The sequence below is a fragment of the Thermobia domestica genome, chromosome 7 (genome assembly GCF_964235325.1).
Source record: "Thermobia domestica chromosome 7, izTheDome1.hap1.1, whole genome shotgun sequence".
Classification (NCBI taxonomy): domain Eukaryota; kingdom Metazoa; phylum Arthropoda; class Insecta; order Zygentoma; family Lepismatidae; genus Thermobia; species Thermobia domestica.
In genome coordinates, this window is record NC_137460.1 from 161575783 (window position 1) to 161598000 (window position 22218).

General features: G+C 36.6%; 1 protein-coding gene across 1 annotated transcript; it reads right to left on the reverse strand.

The window, feature by feature from the left end:
- Nucleotides 1-5573: 5573 nt before the first annotated feature.
- Nucleotides 5574-7690, reverse strand: brk (transcriptional repressor brinker). The gene has a single exon (XM_081765515.1). It carries the CDS (start codon nt 7278-7280, stop codon nt 5898-5900), a length of 1383 nt encoding a protein of 460 aa, XP_081621641.1. The 5' UTR covers nt 7281-7690; the 3' UTR covers nt 5574-5897.
- Nucleotides 7691-22218: the final 14528 nt, after the last annotated feature.

The window sequence follows — 22218 nt, forward strand, 5'->3', positions numbered from 1 at the left end:
TCATTCACAACGTACATGTGGCTAAAAATTGGTTTTAATTCAAACACACATTCATATTTGCGCTACAGAAATATGCGAGCAAACTAAACGATTCGTTTAAGAAAAATAGTCACAATAATTTGCACAGACGAACTATTTCAGCTATATTATAGTGCTATGAACTAACTTATTACTTTAGTAACATGAAACATACTGTACAGCTAGGGTAGCCAAATGTCTTATTTTTGGTCGGACAGTCCGGCTTTTGGAGATCATGTCCCGTGTCCGGCTTAGTGATCGAGCCGGACGCCCATTTTTCCTGCTTTTCACTTGTCTCATTATAAATGTTTAATTTTCCATTATTCTGATGGCTTAATGGCCCCAGTCTCAGATATTCAGAATTTGCAAATTATCAGTAGTACATTTTTGTAAGTTGTAAAGTAAGAAAAGTTTAGAGTTTCTCAAATTATTTTCCCCTCTCATCAAAACTCTCGAAAGTTACAGTTGTACTGTTACAATACTTTAGTCAATGTTAAATGATCTAGATTATAAGCTTACATATAGAACTAGCAGCGTTCACCCCGCTTCGCTGCGGTCACCCCGGAACGCAATAAACTTTGTTACTTAGATAATTTTTACTTTTTCGCTTTCAAGTGATATGATAAAAACCATAGAAGATTGCAGTAAATGTTAACATTATAGCGCCTGTCATTTATGTTAACCCGCCCCGCTTCGCTGCGGTCACCCCAACCCGCCCCGCTTCGCTGCGGTCATCCCGGAACGCAATAAACTTTGTTACTTAGATAATTTTTACTTTTTCGCTTTCAAGTGATTTATAGCGCCTGTCAGTTATGTTAACCCGCCGAGTCACAGGGTCATGCGGGTTGCATATAAATACGTTTATTTTTATACCTATGATGAACTAATAACAAAGGATTTGTACGTATGGACACCTGAATGGTCAATTATCTCAAGACACTGGTAATTGAAAATTAAAGTGATATGATAAAAACCATCTAGGGTCCACATCCTAACAACCCCCCAAAAATGAAAGAAATCGGTTCAGCCGTATTAGCGTGATGAGCGGACAAAGGATTTTTTTTACGTATTGACACCTGATTGGTCAATTATCTCAAGACACTGGTAATTGAAAATTAAAGTGATATGATAAAAACCATCTAGGGTCCAAATCCTAACAACCCCCCAAAAATGAAAGAAATCGGTTCAGCCGTATTAGCGTGATGAGCGGACAAAGGATTTTGTGCGTTCTCTTTTATATATATAGATAGCATGTCAAATTCTTTGGATATATTGTCAATTCTAAGATGAAACTATCGGTTCCTTCTGGTAAAACAAAGTGCGAATCTAATCTTTTGAATTTTTATAAACGGGATCGTCAATACATTCGCGAGCGGTATGATTTCAGTGAAACAAATTTGCATAAGAATCTCTCGTTGCTTTCGCTTCGAAATCCCGACTGTTCTTTTTGAAGTTTTAGTTAGTTCTGTTGAGGCATACAATATTAAATCCATTGACATGGATGGACTTTACGAAGAACAAGGTGTTTCAAGAAGTAGCAGCCTCCGATATGTTCAAGAACTGTACAACTGTTGAAGATAGGTATTTAAAATTTTTCGAACATGCATAAACATCACGCGAAAAAGATTTTGAGAAATAGAAGAAAATCGGTTCAAATATTCTTTCCATTACAAAGTAGTAATGCTTACTACGAACGGGTATTTTCATTAATGAATGCTGCTTGAACAAAAGAACGCAACCGACTTAATATCCCCACAGTTAAGTCCGAACATTAGGTTTGTTTCAACTTTGAAGGAAGAAGTGAGAATGGAACATGCAGTGCTGTATTTAAAGAATTCTTGCAGAACAAGCGTCTATCGAAAGCCGCTCGAGGAGCAGAGAAATATCAATTAGGAAAGAATTTAAACATGTAAATGTAGCTTTTCCAGCTTGCTTAGCCAAAGATACATAAAAGTAATTAATAAATAGTCATATATGGGGAAAGGTTCACAAATTCATGTAGTACGGGGGCCTTATGCATATGCAGAATCGTTCTGATGTGTAATTAGTGTCATATTAAAGAGTGCGACTAACATGTTTCCTGTAATAGTGAGGCGTTTAGTATGACTAATTATACGTCAAAATGACTTTGCATAAGGCGTCGTCTTCCTAAGTCAATGTGTCCGGCTTTTCAATCATTGCCTCCTGGCCACCCTATGTACAGCGAATTCCTGAAACGTAATATTTCACGCAAATAACTTTTCATGACACTTTTGTCAATAAAAAAGCTTACCAAGTAACTGTGTGCAACACACAAAATTGAAATTTCCAAACGTCAACTCTATGGAAGGTGTATAAGCCTATATTTCTCGGTATTCCAGCGTTAAAATAGCTCGGCTTTATGCTGAACTAAAGGAAAACAGATCCATTAATATCTTCCGAGCTACTGACACCACATTACTAAGAACTATGAATATGCTTTGCCATTTAGGGCTGGTATTGTTCAAGTCTATTAAAAGGCATTATCTTAAGATATCCTGGGTGATTAGTGTACAAACCACACACCACAAAGAACTAATGAACCATATCTTTTACTAGCGCTCCCATATAGTGTGGATAGAACATTAGTGGCATTTTTTATTTTGATTTTGATGCGCATGCGTGAGGTAGTTATCAAGTCAGTTGCGCAGTGGTTGCGGAATTTGAAGTGTTTCGGAAACAACACAGCAGGATGCAAAGGAGACGTATAATGTAATATAAATAAAATAAAGAGCTTGTTAGTGAGTGTGTCTATTTTGTCTATGTGCGGTCTGGGGATCAGACGAGTGGACCAAATTTGGGTCACAGGTACTTTGGTCCAGGCCCCAGATCAAGACGAAGCTTTTTTTTTTTAATTTCGAAACGGGGGTCTCGGGGGGAAGGGGCGTTTACCGGGACATCTGAAAGTAGTGGAAAATGACCGATATCACTGTCGAATTTGGTCTTCGCGATCGCTTAAATCAATGGGGGTCCGATCGCATTCACCCCATTTGGCTGCGGGCCTGGGTTTACTGGAGTGGGGGGAGAAACGAGACATGTAAAAATAATCCAAAATGATCGATATTAGTGTTAAATCCACAGATTTCGCGGTTGCTGAGATCAATGGTGAAACTTCCAGTAACAGGGACTTTCAAATTCAGCTACCATTGTATGCGAGCCGGGGTCACCTCCAGGGGGGGTTACCGAGACATGTAAAAATAATCCAAACTGGCCGATATTAGTGTTAAATCCATAGTTTTTGGGGTCGTTGATATGAATGGTGATACTTCCACAGGCGTTGATTATCAAATACAGCCCCATGCGAAGATTGGGTGTTTCAGCTAGTATTAAAAAGAACAAAAAGAAAATGAATATTTATTTACCAATTATACGCGATGGGAGAAACCCAGAGTTGTAGTAGTGAAATGACGTGTTTGTCAGAAGTTGAAGGAAGCAGTGAACCGTGACAACACGGGGATTGAAATTCAGACCTGACGTGCAAGAATAGGATTATAGTGCGGTCGAGTGTGTATGAAATGCCCGAAAACAGTATAACCAACCTGGTTTATCTCCTATGTACTTCATGGAAATTGTGATTGCTGTATTGTTAGTAATTGGTGGAGTGGAACTGAATCCTGGACCTATATTTCTACAAGACCATATTTCTCGGTATTCCAGCGTAAAAATTAAAATTCACAAAGGAAATACAAAGACCTTGGCTTTATGCTAAAAGCAAACAGATCCATTAATATTTTTGGAGCTACTGACACCATATTATACATAACAACGAATATGGTCGCTTACTCCACAATTAATATGTACTTTTTAATTAGCATCTTCAGTGGTAGTAATCACTTGAGTTTGTATCATTACAAGCAATATGGACTATGATTTGTATTGCTCGTGTAGTATGCAAAATACTAATTCCAAGCCAAATACTTAAGCGTGTTAACACGAATGGACGAATCAGACAAGATACTGAGTTACTTAAATATTATACCCTTCCTTTGTAAATAATTCGGTGGAGGTGCAGAATAGCCCGTACAATTAAAAAATGCACCAATAATTGCGTAAAGATTTATAATATGCGTGCAAGCTGATGTGCTTCCCCCTACGTATACAAAAACGCGCCTGACCTGACATAAAAACGACTGTGCAGCAAAAAAACAAACCAAGTTGCTAGTTCACTAAAAGTGAGAATGCTCAAGGGTAGGAGTGAAGCAGGGAGGCCCGCGCGGGGGAGTCTGTGGCGGGTCATTGACTCAGGATATTCAAATAAACTAAGATAACGCACAGAAGCAAATCAACTTGTGCTAGGTGGTCATTAAAGCATAGTGCTACCTAATCGATTCTGGGCAGAAACGCAGCACGGGGCGCCGCACTAGAGTGTGTCAGTAGGAAGTAGGCGTGTCAGCGACGGAGAGTATGAGCATAAACGAGGTGTAAAAAACACCTTACATCCCAAAAATCATAGGTTAACTGCTGCATCGGACCAATTTTAGAAAATTTACCAGATGAATTTGAGAATTTATTTTGGTTTGTGACGAAGAGTGAATGAGAGTCAAGTGAGGGGAATAGTTGATAAGAAAATACTTTTTGTTGTTAGTTGTTTTTGATGTTGTAAACGGCACTACATATGGAGGCGGAAGAGACTATTTGCCGGAGAGGTAGACTCGTTATGATATATGGGGAAGACAGTGTGGAAATGACAAGTAGTAACATATATCGTGTTTGAGTTTTATTGAGCTATACAAAAATAAGAAGTGTCAGTTGTTGAAATTGTGTGAAAGGCATGGTCTACTAAACAGGCGTACAGTTTATCGTGTGGAAACAAATTGAAACTATAGAAAAGAACAGGAATATGTTACGTACCTAATAGAATCTACCCTAATTTAGCACATTTGATACTCTTTGGATTGCATTTAGCATCTCTCCCAACACTGCAATACACTTCATGACATACAAAGTGTTTTTCCACTATCCTAGTTTATGAGTATCCCCACCGCCACTGACGCGCTGCTCCCTACGGACACAATCCCTCGCTAACGCTTGGGCCCCCTGCTGCGCTCCTGCTCTGACTTGGTTAGATAGCATTCGTGCTTTATAGTGGCTACCCAGCACAAGTTGGTTCGTGCTTTATGCACTAGTTCTTATGCCATACGTCCACACTGTATTTCGATCAACAACCACTACCAAATGAACCAGGATCACAACCTAGTATTTTGGGGAGAAACTAAATAGTATTCCTTTTTTTTTCGATTTTCGTGTGATCCGGCGATACAAGAGTAATGCAAATCATAGGTTAAAGCTTGTAATGGCTTCACAGTGGTACCTCTATACTTGTAAACATAAAATACAAGATAACCACATCATGCAAAAATTTCACCGGTGAAAATAGGTTAGATACGTATATGATATGCACTGACTCATTTTAATCCTAGTGTAGTCCTAGTAATGGCTCGATATTAGTAACATTACACATGTAAACAAAATACTGATCTCCTACAGTGTACTAAAAAATGCTTCGAACTAGACAATACTCTATCGTATGCACTTACTCATTTTAACCGTAAAATTACCATTAGCACTTTTATGACGGGCTATTCTTCAACAGTACCAATAATTCAACCTTTAAATTCCTTCCTCTCACAAAAAAAAAAAAAAAATGTATTCTTAATTTGCACCTTTTTTCTCCACTCCCAAATAGATATAAAAATATTAACTTAGGAATGACTAAACATCCCCTTCTCTACAAAGACACAACTGTGGTAATTTTACTCTCATAAAACACAATAATATATTAAATCAGAAAGACGATCTGCAATGTAGGAAAACTTGATTCACAATCTCGGTACAACATTAAATACTGCGCTGGGAAACTGTTAGCATTCCTCCAAATCTCTTGAGCACATATCTGAACAAATTAAAAGTGGCACCATAGCATAATCTGTCTGAAGTATGACACGATGTCGTAACTGTGACTCCTGCTTTAACCACTTCTGAATTTGTCTACGGTGAACTTTAAACTTCTTTGCAACAGCTCTTTGATTGCCCATGCATTCTTTATCACTATGATATGCATCCAGAGCTTTTAATTTGAACTCTAATGGATACGTATGTCTTTTTGATACCACTGCTGAATTATACATAAAAAATATATCTTTCGACTCTAAAGTAGATGCATTTGGCACGTTAATTTCACTTCCATATTTGCACTGTTCTACACTGGTTTTCTTTGATAAATTCAACCTTCCTTCGAGATTATTGTTATTTGAATTCTCCTTCGTATCTTTCACTTTCACAAGGCACAACGCAACTTCCTGTACTGGTGGCATATTTACATTTTGCAAATTATTGTCCATCTTGCATGACAGGTTTTCCCCCAAAACATAGGCACTTCTCTTTTTTTTCTCACAAGCTTTAATCGAAGTTTCACATTTTCTCTTTCTGGAAGAGTTTCCTTCGTCATGTAGTTCAATTGTACTAGCATTACTGTTTGCTTGCACTACCTCCCTCCTAGGTCTTTCGGAATTCCCATCCCGTATCCTGTTAGCAGGTACTACCCCTTCACATTTTGTATCTTCATGTTCCAGCCACCGACCTAACCTTTGTCGATCAAGATCACCAGTTAATTCGGCTTCACGACGAAGTTCCAGTTCTTGATGCAACCACTTTTGAACTTGGCGGCGATTAATTCCGTATTTTCTGGCAGTAGCACGTTGATTCCCACAGCATAAGATATCATTATAAAAAGCATTTAACACTTCTAATTTGAAATGTAACGAAAATGACCTTCGCTTAATAAAACCACTTTCAACTTTCGAGGAATTGTTCGCAATTTGAAGATTCCTTAATGTTTTCAAATCTGGAGCACTTACACTAGGGTTGTCTTCAATAATTTCTTGTTTAATCTTTACTGTATTTTCGTATATTTGTTCGCTGATACAACTTTCATTTACAGTATTTGTACAATCTGCGGCAGCAAATTGTGTGTTCGAGTCTTGTTTATTACCATGGGTACTGCACACTTCCGTATCTTTCTTACAACTTAAGTTCAAGGCCCCATCTTTATCAACCTCAGTGCACATGGATGCTCGTAAAGTATTTTCAACTTGTAACCACTTTTGTATTTGTCGACGATGAATTCCGTATTTCCTAGCTGTTGCCCGTTGATTTCCGCGACAATCAGGATCTTGTCTATATGAATCTAACACCTGGAGTTTGAAGTGAACAGGAAATGTTCGCCGCCCACCAACCACACTCATGTTTTGACTCTCGCAGATCCCACGCAGTCTCGGTTGGATGTCTGGTTTGGTTACTCGAAAACTTGTTTCATCCCACGCGTGAACAAACCACACTTCGCCGCCAGCTACTCTTCTGCCTTTGCCCCACGCGGCAGTGGCTTCCGTCAGTCCCCTTCAGCACGTAGACTTGTAGAGAAAACGAACGCCTCGATTCAGTGCTAGAAGAAAATTACTGTCCAGACAACAGAATGCAACGTTGTCAGGTTTAGTCCCTTATGTGCAGGCTTTTCCACATTCCCCTTCCTCTGTCTCCTGCAGCTTTCTTCCCCTCTCCTGTCTAAAAGAACTGTCCGGCGCCCGTAGTCAATTTGTGGCGCCCCCCACCACGATGTCTGGTCAGGCGGGAAACTACCATTCAAGCACCTGGCGCCATCTCTCAAGGGACACTACGCCAGAAAAAAAGAAAATAAATAAAAAGAGCGGTATAGAGGCTCTTGATTAAAGCTCACAACTGTTGCCACATGTAACTCGAAAATACTTTTGCGAATTCATTGAGATGCCGACAACATTTACTTACGTTTCAACAGGATTCGTGAAATTATTATTCTCGATACACTCATTGAAAACAAACAATGAATGATACATAAAAATAATATATACAAGTTATGAAAAAAAACAACTGAAGAATGCAAAAGAACGGACTTTTTCAATTTCACTGATTCGCATCGGTGTATAATGTTCGATATTGAATCAATAATTAAATAACTACAAACACCGTTTTTGTCAAGTAATTTATCGACAGAATGAAAAAAAGCCAAAATTATATGCCGTAGATACATTTTTTTCTGTCTATTCGAATGTACTTAAATTTCTCCTTATAGATGTAATATGTATTTTGTTTCTAACCATACCCAGTTGAATGGAATTTCTCGTGTACATACATATCGCTAATCGCTGTCTTTCAATACGTAACATGTATACTTAACAAGCTAGGAACGGGTATAATATCAAGTACATATGAAACAATATACTTCAATAGTATTTTGCCATAAAAAAAATTATCTTCCACATATTCATGTTATATAACTTAATCATGAGGATTTCGGAGAGATTTCTTTTTGATTATGTCCGCAAGTACCGCTAAAGAGTTGTTAACTGATTAATTCATTTACGGGAATGAACGAAAATTTACCCTTACTAAACGGTTTTAGCTTCTTCACATATTGTGGAAATTTGACACTAGCGTGAATGATTCGCAGTCGCGTTTCGTAATCGGCAGGTTCAGGGTTCGAATACTAGTATCGATCATCCTGACATTTTTTTTAAAGATTTCCAACCAGGGAATGCCAGAATTATAATCTTATCATACAGGATTTGGTTTACTTTTCTTTTCCTTCAGTGTAAAATAGGCTCTCGACGGTATCTCAAAATGTGTAATATGTGTATAAATTGCAACCCAATCTCATATCGACATCCTCAGATCCCGCACTGAAGTTCAATATTACATTGCGTTCATTTGAAGATTCTTTTTAACTGAAAAATAACTAATTGATTGGCTAAATATTTTTAAATTAAATGTTCTTTTCTAGCAACGAGGCTATGTGGGACGGAACCTAATGCTTAAATGTAATCTGAACCCGTATTCGAGTTTATACTACGAGGCAAGTATTCCTATGGAGAATCCAACCCAGGACTACAAGCCCAGACAGCATGCAACTTTGCAACTTAGGACATAGGGGCACTAAAAATATCTATTTGGTATGTATTTATGTTAAGTATATTTACGAACATCTATAGAAACAAAAAAAAAAAAAAAAAAAAAAAGCAGTATCGGACTAGGACCCGGTTGGAAAAACAGTTTAGGGGCTCCCGATAGGAGTCGTATACATCTTGTAGCAAAATGTGTAATTATCCTAGCCCTATTTATAACATAAATTCTACTGTAATATAGAAAATGGCCCCCATTCTATTTGCTCTATTGTAAATTCAGGCTATAATTATTATCATAACGAAAAATGATGGATGTGTCATGTCTTCTAAATGCTATTTCTGTTGTACATCGCAGTTACCTTCGGGAAGGAGCCCCTAAGGCAGTGGTTCTCAAACTTTTCGATAACACGGACCCCTGTTCATTCGAAAACTGATTTGCGGACTCCCTTGCAATGCTATCTGAAATTTCACATGGTATGAAAAATATATATACTTATTAGAATTATCATTGACAAGAAAATAATCAAGAGAAATAATGCAATAAGTAATTTATTTTAAATAGGCCTATACATGATTGTTTCCTAATGAACGAAATTTCAATTGAAAATAACAGTAACTTTCAAGACTATTTTTTTTTAATCGACTTGATAAACAGTTCTCAAATGGGGGGTCACTAATGTGAGAAATGAAATTCTTTGTGTTTTTCCGTAATTGCATTAAAATCTGGAATAAGTTTTGTCACCATCAATCTTATGTCCTATTTCACGTAAGTTTTTAATACTGCAAAGGGCAGAAAAGGTCTGCTCACATAAGAAAGTGGTGGGAAAACGCATCAAATGTTGCAATACCTTTTTAGACAACACTTCATACTCATAACGCACACGCAACTAAAAGCTACAAAATTCATTTTCTTTGAAAACTTTTTTCCATGAAGTTCCAGGATAGTTCCAATATCTGTTCTTGTTCTGTGTTAGAGAGATTCATACCTTGTTTGTCATGGATTTCTACATTGTTGAAAGGATTTTCAATCCACCATTATTAGGTTATGGGACAGGGAAATATTCTCAAAAATTTGCACCTAATGCTCTCAAGTATCTTACAAGTGCTTTGTGCATTTTAGTAGGGAGTTTTTCACCTGAAGAATCGATGAAATCCTTGAGCACGGGAAATGAATAGTTATTGTTTTGTACTCATACTGCCCACAGCTGCAGTTTCTTAATCTTAAAAATACTTCTTGCACAACAGCTGAGAGTTCCATTTTATTACAACACATTTCAATTTTTAGGCGTCGCGGATCCCACTTTGAGAACCACTCTTCTAAGGTATTGGGGGCCTTCTGGACGTAGTAAGATTTACAATTATCTTTCTGATATCTGTGAGAATACTCAGTGAAGTACATCTGATGTAGGCCCGAATTTCGTAGTTCTTTTTGTTATATTGTAGATATACTTACATAAAGATTAAAAATTAATATATAAAAAAACGAAGCTGAGGGTGAGGCCCCAGCCCGAATTACGGCCCTCCGACCCTGGGAAACAGGGGTAAAGTCTACCCAAATATGTACATTTAAAGAGTTGCACGCAAATACTTTACCTATAATGTTAACGAATTGATACCTAAACCGTATACAACCCAATACCCATATATCTTTACTGGGTTCTGTAGCTATAAGTTCTAAATATGGACACCCGCAGCGAGGGGCAATTGTCCCTCCCTGGGTTTTCGAAGGAAGGTAACTTCTTCGAACTCGCAATATATTAGAATAGATTACGGCTAGCTGAGGGCTTCGCCAGAGGCGGATTTAGAAGATAAAATCTGGGGGAGGGGGCAACCAGAACCCTCGATTATGATAGATACATCATGAGTTTACTATACATTTTCAAAAACATATAAATAATAGATTCAATTATTTTAGTCACTCAAAGAACTGGGGACCTAGACCCCTGGCTAGATCCGCCACTTACCTCCGCATTTTCTCAGCCTATGGCTTCGCACCTCTCATATCCCTAATATATATCTAATCTTAAAAGATTTCGAAATATGGCCATTTTATTACAACAATTGTAACCCTCACTTTTTCTTCCCTTCTTAGCGAAACATCAGAAAAACCTAAAACACATCTTTAATTAACATGTCTCTACTCTCAAGTAATTTCGAGATATGGCCATGTTATTTTAACACTTGCAACCCCAACTCTTTTTTTTTCTTAACGCCTTTTTCTTTCCTTCTAAGGGAAACATTGAAAGATGTCTTTAATTATTTTAAATTAAAAGCCTAAATACCAATTTTTCATGATCTAACCTTAAAGGACTTAGAGATATGGCAATCTTATTTGAACAATAGCAAACCCAACTCTTTTTGCCCTGTTTTTCTTCCCTTGTATGAGAAATATCAGACAATGCTGAAACACGTTTTTTATTATTATTATTATTATTATTATTATTATTATTATTATTATTATTATTATTATTATTATTATTATTATTATTTTAAATGAAAAATCTAAATATCAAATTTCATGTCTCCACCTTTAACAAATTTCGAGATATGGTCATCCAACTATAACATTCGTAACCTCGTACCCTTTTTCCTTCTCTTCTAGGGCAAATCTCAAAGAACGGTTAAACATATTAATTATTTTGAATGAGAAGTCCAAATACCGAATTTGAGGAAACTGCATCTCAGTCCTTAAGAGATTTCGAGATATGGACATCTTATAAAAATTGTAATCGCACCCCTTATTCCTTCTTGCCCCTGTCTTTCCTTTTAGGTCAAATACCATAAAACCTGTCGAATTATTTTAAATAACAATTTTATGTCTCTGACCTTCAGATAATGCGAGATATGGACATTTTACGATAATTTGCATCCCTCTTTTTTTCTCTCTCTTACCCCCTGAATTTCCAAAAATCCTCCCTTAGCGGAATCCTACATGACAAATCCTGTCCTGGTCCCAATTTCAAGTTTCTAGCTTAAGAGTCCTGGCCTGGGTGTTGATCACTCACTCACTCAGGACTTCTTTAATTTATAGACATTTGTTTACTCATACACTATAAAAAATTAAATGAAATCTTTAAGTTTTACGTCCCACGATTATGCCGGTTAGGCTAAAGGAGACGGTGATAATGAGACCCGGTAATGAATGAAAAGGTGGAATGAAGAAAGTGGGAGGAAACGGGAGAACCCCGAGAAAACCCACGCACACGGTGTTTGTCCACCACAAAGTTTACTTGGCGGGAGCTGGGATCGAACCCGGTACCCCAAGCACCAGAGGTGAACGCTCTACCACTGAGCCACCGCGGCCTCACTCATACACTATAGTATTTAATGCATTTATAATAAACACTATAGTCTATACTATATATATATATACTGGAGTTAATGTTATGCAATGTGTGTAAACCATTTTTGATTTAGGGTCTACATAAAATATTATGTGCACGCGTGTATCAAAGTATCTTCATTTTGGCGACTATTGTGTGTCAGTCTCCCTCTTTCCTGCTTTTCTTTGAAAGGAGGGAGATTTTGTGGGTGTACTGCTTCTAAGATAAGATTATTGCGACGAAGTTGCCGGAGATTTAAGTTCTCTTCATTTGGAGTACTTAACTACTCACTGAAGTACATGAAGACTAATATTACAAAATTCAAATGTAAACTTCAAAAACAATTTAAAAGAATAAAATTCCTTTAAGTAAAACCAGTATTTAGTCATTTGGTTAAGGTAAACATCGAGTAGCCAACTCTTGAATAAGGTTTAAAAACAATCCAGAGTTATCAGTAGAGTATGGACCTTACTTTTTTATTTGTTTACTGAAGTTTAGCGTCTCTTGATGGCACCGTGGATATGGTAAGTAGATTTACAGTTTAAACTGGAATTTGAACCACCGTAATATTGATTTCCACTACGAATTAGAGCTCCCTTGTGGCTATACAGTTGGCATACCTGGGTTCGATTCCCTGTGAAAGCTTCTGTAGTAAGGACTCCACGTTAAGCTGCAGGTCTGCGTCTCATACAGTTTTCCTTCTGAAAGAAAGGCTAAGCTTCAATCCAACGAAGCAATCAACAAATCTCGCACCAGGAATCGAACCGAGGACCTAAGAAAATATATATGCGTAACCATAACTGTTTATCTTGGTACTGCAAAAGATGCTGGTATCTTTTCATATTTTTTGCGATATCTAGTACATTCAGCTTTGCTCAAAGAGCGAGATTAACAAACACTATGCACAAATTTCTCAGAAGTCTTGACTGACTGACTGAATAAATGAATGAATGATCAACTCCCAGGTCAAACCGATTAAGCTAGAAACTTGAAATTTAGACAGGGCATAGAATTTCTAATGTAAGATCCCACTACAGAAATTTTTTTGGAAATTCGGTGGGGATTTGGCAACTGTTATGTTAAAATGCCTATATCTCGCAATATCTGAATGTTAGAGAGATGAAATTTGATACATAGACTTCTCATTTTAAATAATTATACACGTTTTTCAGTTAGATTCTTATTTGACCTAGACAGGAGGGGGAAGAAGTAGGGGTTGCAACTGTTAAAATAAGATGGCCATATCTCAAAATCCCTTAAGGTTAGGGGCATGAAAATTTGTACATTGCTTTTTAATTTTATATATATATATATATATATATATATATATATATATATATATTTACTTGAAAGGGAGAGTAAAAGGTGAGGGTTGTAATTGTTATATTAACATAGCCACATCTCGAAAAGAGTAGACATGTTAGAGCAAGGGCGCCGATTTCTCTGTAAATTTGGGGGGAGGCATTCAGATGCAGAAGATATATATATATGAGGATTTTAAGACAAACTGCACTCAAATTATGCCAAATATTGTATATTCATAAATACAATAAGGGGCCCAGGATCGGCGCCCTTGGGTTAGAGACGTGTTTCAGCGTTTAATGATGTTTCTGTTACAAGGGAAGAAAAAGGATGGCGGTTGCAATTGTGCTAATCAAATGGCCGTATTTCGAAATCCCTTAAGATTATAGATATGTTACGGACGTGGGAAGCGTACGGTTGGTGACGTAAAGTAACCCTAAAGAAGAATTTTTCAAAATTTGACGGGAAAGGGTTGACTTGGGCGTGTCAATTATTATAATAAAATGTCCATATTTCCGAAACTCTCGGTAGAGACATGAAATTTGGTAAGTTTATACGGAAATCCCTTTTAATCCTTTAGATATAGGTGTGGCATATAAACAACCGATTGTTCCGTTGATGATGGGTGTGGTATATAAACAAACACACACATATTTTATATATATATATATATATATATATATATATATATATATATATATATATATATATATATATATATATATATATATATAAAGATTTTAAGACAAATTGCACTCAAATTATGCCAAATATTGTATATTCACAAATACAATAGAGGGTCCACAGGAGTTTTGTGGGGGCCGGGCCCCATGGGCCCCCCAGGATTGCTCCCTCATGTTTCCATCACCGACCGACTTTACGAAGCGAATTTTATTCATCCTTAAGGGAAAAAATCAACAATATAAAAGCATAGTTATTTGATAGTAGAGTGCTTATTTATTATATGCAACTTCATCCTGGATTCGATAGTTATGCGCTCAGGGGGAAGCCCAAGGAAATTAATACATGAAAAAAATTCTCTAAATAAAAGCAATCTAAATTCTCTATTGAGTTCAACACAAGGACGCAAAAACTCACGATGATAATTATGTTCATGACTATTTTGATAATTTACCAGTGCTATTATTGAACTACTTTACACATTAGCAATATGATTTCATCATATCTTCGCGCTTATTGTCGTTTTGTTTAGAAATGCAACATACTCGTAAATTGTTTATATTAGTCCATGTGAACATTTTCAAATTGGCTGAAGTGTTTCGAGCACATGAGTTTACATTTAAACCAACAAATTATCAGTAATAATAACAAACTAGTTATAGTATCTTATTACTGAATAAAATAAAATGAAGTTTCTACTTTTATGTTCCACGAATATGTCCTATAGTCAAAGGGAGAACGGATGATTGATTAATGAGAGTGAGTGATTATAAAAGTATCGGCGGAATGGTCATGTGGGAGGAAACGTCTGAATCGCGAGAAAACCCACGGACACAATGTTGTTCATCACAAATTCATATGGCTTGAATTCGAACCAGGTACCACTCACACTAGAGGCGAGCACTTCGCTATTGATCCACTGTGTCCTTTGATAATGAATGTTTGTGATTTATGTCATGACGAGTAATGAACACAATATTCTATTCCAGTGAGTAAAACAATATAAGAGTAGTCAATCCACTGGACGAAACTTAACAAAGGCCGAACGCTTAAAACGTTTGCTTTTATGTATGATTTTTTTTACTTGTGGACCTCAGAACACAAAACAGAATACTTTCACGATATACTTTTGCAAATGTACTACCATATACCAAACATTAATCATCTCAGAGCTGAGAGCAGGCTTGTAGCCACCCCAAAAATGTAGCGGGGGCCTGTAGAAGTTAGGGGGGTTAATCCAACCATTTATAGTTCATCACCATATTATGGTTTATTTGCCAGCCTACCTTGAAAAGTTTAGGGGAGCAGTAAAAACTTAGGGGGGGCAGCCTCCCGGGGATACTGGCCTATCTGAAGGGAAGAAGAATATAAATAAACTTATGATTGTATACTTAGAACACTATTTCGTGTGAGGTTATTGAAAAGAAAAAGCTGAAGTTGTAAAGTAACAACATACGTAACACAATGAATTTCTGTCAATATTCCTCCTGTTCAGGCTCGAAAAATCCTGGACGCCAGTTAGTCAATCCGATTGGAAATAGGAGACTGGCTCACAAATAAGTCAAATCAAAAATAAAATTATGAAGGTCCATGTATGAAATTTTATTATTATGGTGCCTAAGTTTGAGAACCGGCGCCTAGGTCAGGAGAAAAATTCTCGAGCACATATCTTGTTTATGATGGTCTTTCGGCAGCCTAACCATCTGTCTGCATCTATTCGCTAGAGCTTCCTTCAGCTTCAAACCACCGCGGTGACCACAAAAGCATTTTTCTTCTAGAAATATATGAAATAAAGCGCTATATAATACGATTCTTGTAGCATTAAGATAAGAATAGTTGTAGTAATGGTATGGGGTGACCGATTGCTAATATGTAGAGTAAATAGAAAAATGAAAGCATGTAATAGAATATTAATATTTTTCAAGGGATTAAGAGCTTTTTGGTGCATAAAGTGCTTATTTGGAGCCGTAGCATAATAGCATGGAAATTAACAAATCTTCAAAATAAAGGAAAGATATATGATGGCCTAGATATTCTCGATCTGCGCATGAACTGATCTAGTGCTTAGGCTGTAATGTTTTGGGGGTAATATAATAGTAAAGTAATCCGCCTTAAGTGTATAAGTATCTAAAATATTTGTAATGATAGAACATTACACATTACTATTAATGTATTTCAAGCTAGAAAAATAGGTTTTATTAACACTTTACGTTTATATACAGTAAGTGTATTACTTATTTTGCCATTCTTCCGTTCACTATTCTACTAAATTTATTTGTAGTTTGCAGTGAGAAACTTCAATATGAAAAAAGTCCCTGAAGCTTCCAATGCCACTCACAGCGCGCTTACGGACCTATGACATCACGCCAAAATCCTTTTCTGTATTGCCGTGACGTAAGCAGCTCATTTTTCCATTGTTTGAATCATTATATCTCCGTAACGACGAAATATTTTTCTGAGATTTTTAATATCTGGTATATTGAAGACTAGTTCTACACGATGGTGTCTTTAAATTACAACCTTTAGTCAAAAAGGAAATGTCCATTATATACGAATTTTTGCAAAAAACAACTCGATTTTGGGACTAAAATAAACGTAAATATGAATAGCATGAAACAAATATTTATGGTATCATTACGTAGGTACGTTTTATATTTAACACGGGTAGTTAGAATTGTACTAGTACTCATTTCAATGTTTAGAGATTTTTAGAGCCAAAAAAACCCTTATGAACCCTCATCCCTTAGTAGGATAGTGAAAGGAAAAATGGCAAAATAAATAATACCCTTACTGTATATGAACGTAAAGTGTTAATAAGAATCGTAATATATAGCGCTTCACTTTCATATATTTCTACAAGACAAATACTTTTGTGGTCACCGCAGTGGTTTGAAGCAGAGTTAGCGTGGGTCAACAATCCGAGGTGGAGGAAAATTAGTGTGTGCCTAAGAGAGTATTCTTGCAAGTGTTAATTTCTGAACGCATTCCAAAAGAAACTTCTATTCATAGGAAAATACCCTTGTACAATATGGAAATGGTTATGGTTTCTCAGTTTACTGTAACTTTCTCACAAAAGACTTGAAAAATCAGCTTTTCATAGTGTATAAAGGTGCTCGGGTACCCTATGTGAGAACATCTCCATAAAGTATGCTCATAATTGTAATTTGTGTAATCACTAAAACATCACGTTAAATTTAAGTTACAAATATGCATAATTGCAATTATTATGAATACATATTTATTCAAAGTAGTTTACCTAAAGCAAAGAAGAGACTTACTAAAAATTAGGTACAAAGTTCAATAACACAAATAAGCCATTAGTAATACAAGTATACATTTTCCATAACTCGTAATTTGCCACCTTAAAACAAATCTTAAATCGAGTTTATTTCCTGTTGATAACTTTTTAGCGGTAAATCATCCGCAGCGGAATGATGCCCATCCTTCAACCAAGAAATAAGTAGCTCGTCTACTTTGAGCTTGTCTAGCGGTGAGCCATTAACATTGATGAGCAACAAGTTAGACAATGTTTGAGCACTTAGTCTATTTCTAATATCAGTCATCTGTAAATTCATAAGGGGAAATCCCCGTTCCCACTCTGTCGTGGAAATTGATAATAGTTCTACCTGATTTCTGCAACTCCTCATAAACAATCTGCTTGTTAGACTTAAGTCTGACAACGATTTTTCTTGGTCAGTTTTGAAATACTCAGCAAGAAGTATCATCTCTCTATCACCATACAACATCTTTTCCATATCGACAATGTCAGTTGGCAATGTCGACTCATGGAAAACAGAAACTTCATCTACCACGCCTTCGATAAGGAATCTTGTGAATAAATTATCAATTAAAGACTGATAAACTGATGATTTCTTATTTGTTTATAAATTTAATTTTTGTAATTACACATGAAGGTTTGATACTATTACCAAGTTCCCCCCCCCCCCGTCTAGAAAGCTAAAGGGAACGAGGTTCCTGGAAAGTGTTCAAAGGTGAATGGGAATTTTCCTCCTTCTTCCCCTTCAAGTATCATATTGCTGTTTGCCATGTGCCAAATTACGATGAATTTCAATTAAATTATCATAGTATAATTATTTCCTTGTTGAATTATCGATACTTTTCAGTGGAAAAAAGGATGAAATTTGAAAGTTCCAAATCAAGGTAAGTAGACCAACGTAAATGGGGAAAAAAGTGTAAAATTTTCCATATAATTATGCGTACATTCCAAACTTAAAATTTCCGTGTAATTAAGCTTACAGTACAAATTTTATGCCTATTTTTCTCACAACTTTATGGGTTGATTGCCCTGTGCTGTAAGCGCTTCATATAATAAACATAAGCTTCAACAATTATTATAGTAGAAAGCAATGGATATATGAAGCCAAGCACTGTATTTTTTGTTTTTTTTTTCTTAAATAACATCGATCGTTTTCGACTATTTTTACAAACCAACTCTCTACCAATTTTCCATATATAGAAAGTGCTCCCCCCCAAAAAAAAGAAGAATTTTAAAAAAAATGCTAGGACACATTCTGTTTATTTTCAATAAAGAATTAATACACTGAATTTCAGCTCCGTAAGTTTAACGGCGTGCGAGATACTAATTTCTTTTCGCAAAAATTCGGATCCTCACTACCTCCTTAGGATATTATGCATTATAATCAAAGCAATATAACATCCCAGTTTGATTAAGATCTAACTATATACCAAAAGTAATTTCATTTGACTTTGCAATTTGACTGTGATGATCAGGCACACATAATGACATTCAATTTTTTATATAATAATTTATATATTACAGTGATTCAAAAATGTATTTTTTTCCAGTAGTTAGCTCCTGTAAAAACTCCCAGGTTTCGAAAGCCAAGTAGTAGTATAAGTCCTATAGCTATTATTACAATTAAAAATATCAATATCCAAAAGTGCCTGAAGTTTTTTTTTTTTTTTTTTCACTTGGTTAAATATACTCACCTCAGGTAGATAGACAGAAACAAATGGAAAAGGAAGGGAAATGAAGGTCTTGAAAGTAAAACAAAGAAAAATTTACCAGTCTTCAGAAGATACTGTCTACAATGCAGTGAGCAGAGAGGGTCGGTAGATCATACTGAGTCGGTGGGAAGCAGTGGGTCACAGTGGGTCATGGTGGGTGGTGGGTCGCAGTAGATCACATGCTGTTGACCCACTGACCCACTCAGAAAACTTGACCCACTTGACCTACTGCCCCACTCCATCTCTGCTTTGAAGCTGAAGGAAACTAGCGAATAGATGCAGATAGATGATTAGACTGCCGAAAGACCATCATAAACAAGATAAGTGCTCGAGAATTTTTCTTTTGACCTAGGAGCCGGTTCTCAAACTTAGGCACCATAATAATACAATTTCATACATGAGCCTTCATAATTTTATTTTTGATTTAACTTATTTATGAGCCAGTCTTTTATTTCCAATCGGCTTGACTAACTGGCGTCCAGAATTTTTCGAGCCTGAACAAGAAGAATATTGACAGAAATTCATTATGTGTTACGTATGTTGTTACTTTGAACTTCAGTTTTTTTTTTTTTTTTTCAATAACCTCATACGAAATAGTGTTCTAAGCATACAAACATTAGTTTATTTATATTCTTCTTCCCTTCAGATAGGCCAGTATCCCCTGGAGGCAGCCCTCTAAACTTTTCAAGGTAGGCTTGCAAATAAACCATAATATGGTTGGATTAACCCCCCCTAACTTCTACAGGCCCCCGCTACATTTTTGGGGTGGCTACAAGCCTGCTCTCAGCTCTGAGATGATTAATGTTTGGTATATGGTAGTACATTTGCAAAATATTATATCGTGAAAGTATTGTTTTGTGTTCTGAGGTCCACAAGTAAAAACAATCATACATAAAAGCAAACGTTTTAAGCAATCGGCCTTTGTTAAGTTTCGGCCAGTAGATTGACTTCTCTAATACTGTTTCACTCACTGGAACAGAATCTGTTCATTACTCGTCATGACATAAATCACAAACATTCATTATCAAAGGACACAGTGGATCAATAGCGAAGTGCTCACCTCTAGTGTGAGTGCTACCTTGTTCGAGTTCAAGCCATATGAATTTGTGATGAACAACATTATCTCCGTGGGTTTTCTCGCGATTCAGACGTTTCCTCCCACATGACCACTCCACCGATTCTTTTATAATCATTCACTCTCATTAATCATCCGTCTCCCTTTGCCTACAGGACGTATTCGTGGAACATAAAAATAGAAACTTTACTTTATTTTATTCACTAATAAGCCATTATAACTAGTTTGTTATAATTACTGTGAGACCACATCAGTTCATTTATTGATTTAAATGTAAACTCATGTGCTCGAAACACTTCAGCCAATTTGAAAATGTTCACATGGACTAACATAAACAATTTACGAGTATGTTCCATTTCTAAACAAAACGACAATAAGCGCGAAGATGTTATGATGAAATCATATTGCTAATGTGTAAAGTAGTTCGATAATAACACTGGTAAATTATCAGAATGCTCATGAACATAATTATCATCGTAAATTTGTGCGTCCTTGTGTTGAACTCAATAGAGAATTTAGATTACTTTTACTTAGAGAAATGTTTTTTTTTTTTTTTTCATGTATTAATTTCCTTGGGCTTCCCCCTGAGCGCATAACTATCGAATCCAGGATGAAATAGCATATAATAAATAAGCACTCTACTATCAAATAACTATGCTTTTATATTTTTTATTTTTTCCCTTAAGAATGAATAAAATTCGCTTTGTAAAGTTGGTCGGTGACCGAAACACGAGGGCGCCGATCCTGGGGGGCAAGGGGGTTCGGCCTCCCAAAACGCATGTTGGCCCACTACTGTATTTGTGAATATACAATCTTTGGCATAATTTGAGTGCAATTTGAATTAAAATCTTATATATATATATATATATATATATATATATATATATATATATATATATATATATATATATATATATATATATATATATATATACAGGGTGCGGCACGCAAAACCGGTCCGTCGTAATATTCTGGTATATTGTGTTTTTGGCAACACTTAAATAATCTACCTTCCTACCAAGAGATGGCGTGTCGAGGTCGGGTCGACTTACGTGACCTGCAGCAGTCACGTACAGCCGCAGCCACTGAAACTTGTCGAAACCAGTTGAGGAAAAGGCCTCGTTGTGTTAAGCCGGGTGAGTGTCAGTGTGTGATAATGCCGTATTCGATACCAGAGCGGGTTGCCATTGTTGAAGGGTTCATTCTCACTGGATCTTTTGTGAAAACAAAGAATTTGTTTCGGGAGAAATTTCCAGGACGTTCTGTGCCAGCAAAAAGCACCATTCATGAATTGATTGAAAAATGGCGGCGTACAAGATCGGTTGAAAATGCTCCCAGGAACAGACGACCATCTGTCTGCACACCTGAATTAAAGATGCAGGTGGAGGAGAAAATGACAAGAAGTCCTCGAAAGTCAACAGGTTCATGCGAGTGAGAGAAGTTGCAGACGTGTTTTAAGGGGACTGAAGTTGTGCAAGAACTGAAGGAGCCTGACCTGCAGAAGAGGGTACATTTCTGTTCATGGCTGTTGAGCAATGTTGCCAGTGGTTTCTTGGATCCACTAATGCTCATCATGAGTGACGAGGCGTGGTTCCACCTGTCTGGGTACGTAAATTACCAAAACAACCGGTATTGGTCGACAGAAAATCCACACGCAATCCACCAGGTACCCTTGCATGATGAGAAGATTGGTATTTGGTGTGTCATTTCCGCCACACGCGTTATTGGGCCCATATTCTTTGAGACGACAGTGAACAGTGACGTGTATATGGGAATCCTGGAGGAGTTTTATACACATTTGACCGAAGAGGAGCGTCAGTTATGTTACTTTCAGCAGGACGGTGCAACATGCCACACATCAGCAGCATCATTGTCCCTT

What these genes read in the sequence shown, in the direction of transcription:
- brk (XM_081765515.1), bottom strand. Translation starts at nt 7,280, where the DNA reads ATGAGTGTGGTTGGTGGGCGGCGAACATTTCCTGTTCACTTCAAACTC.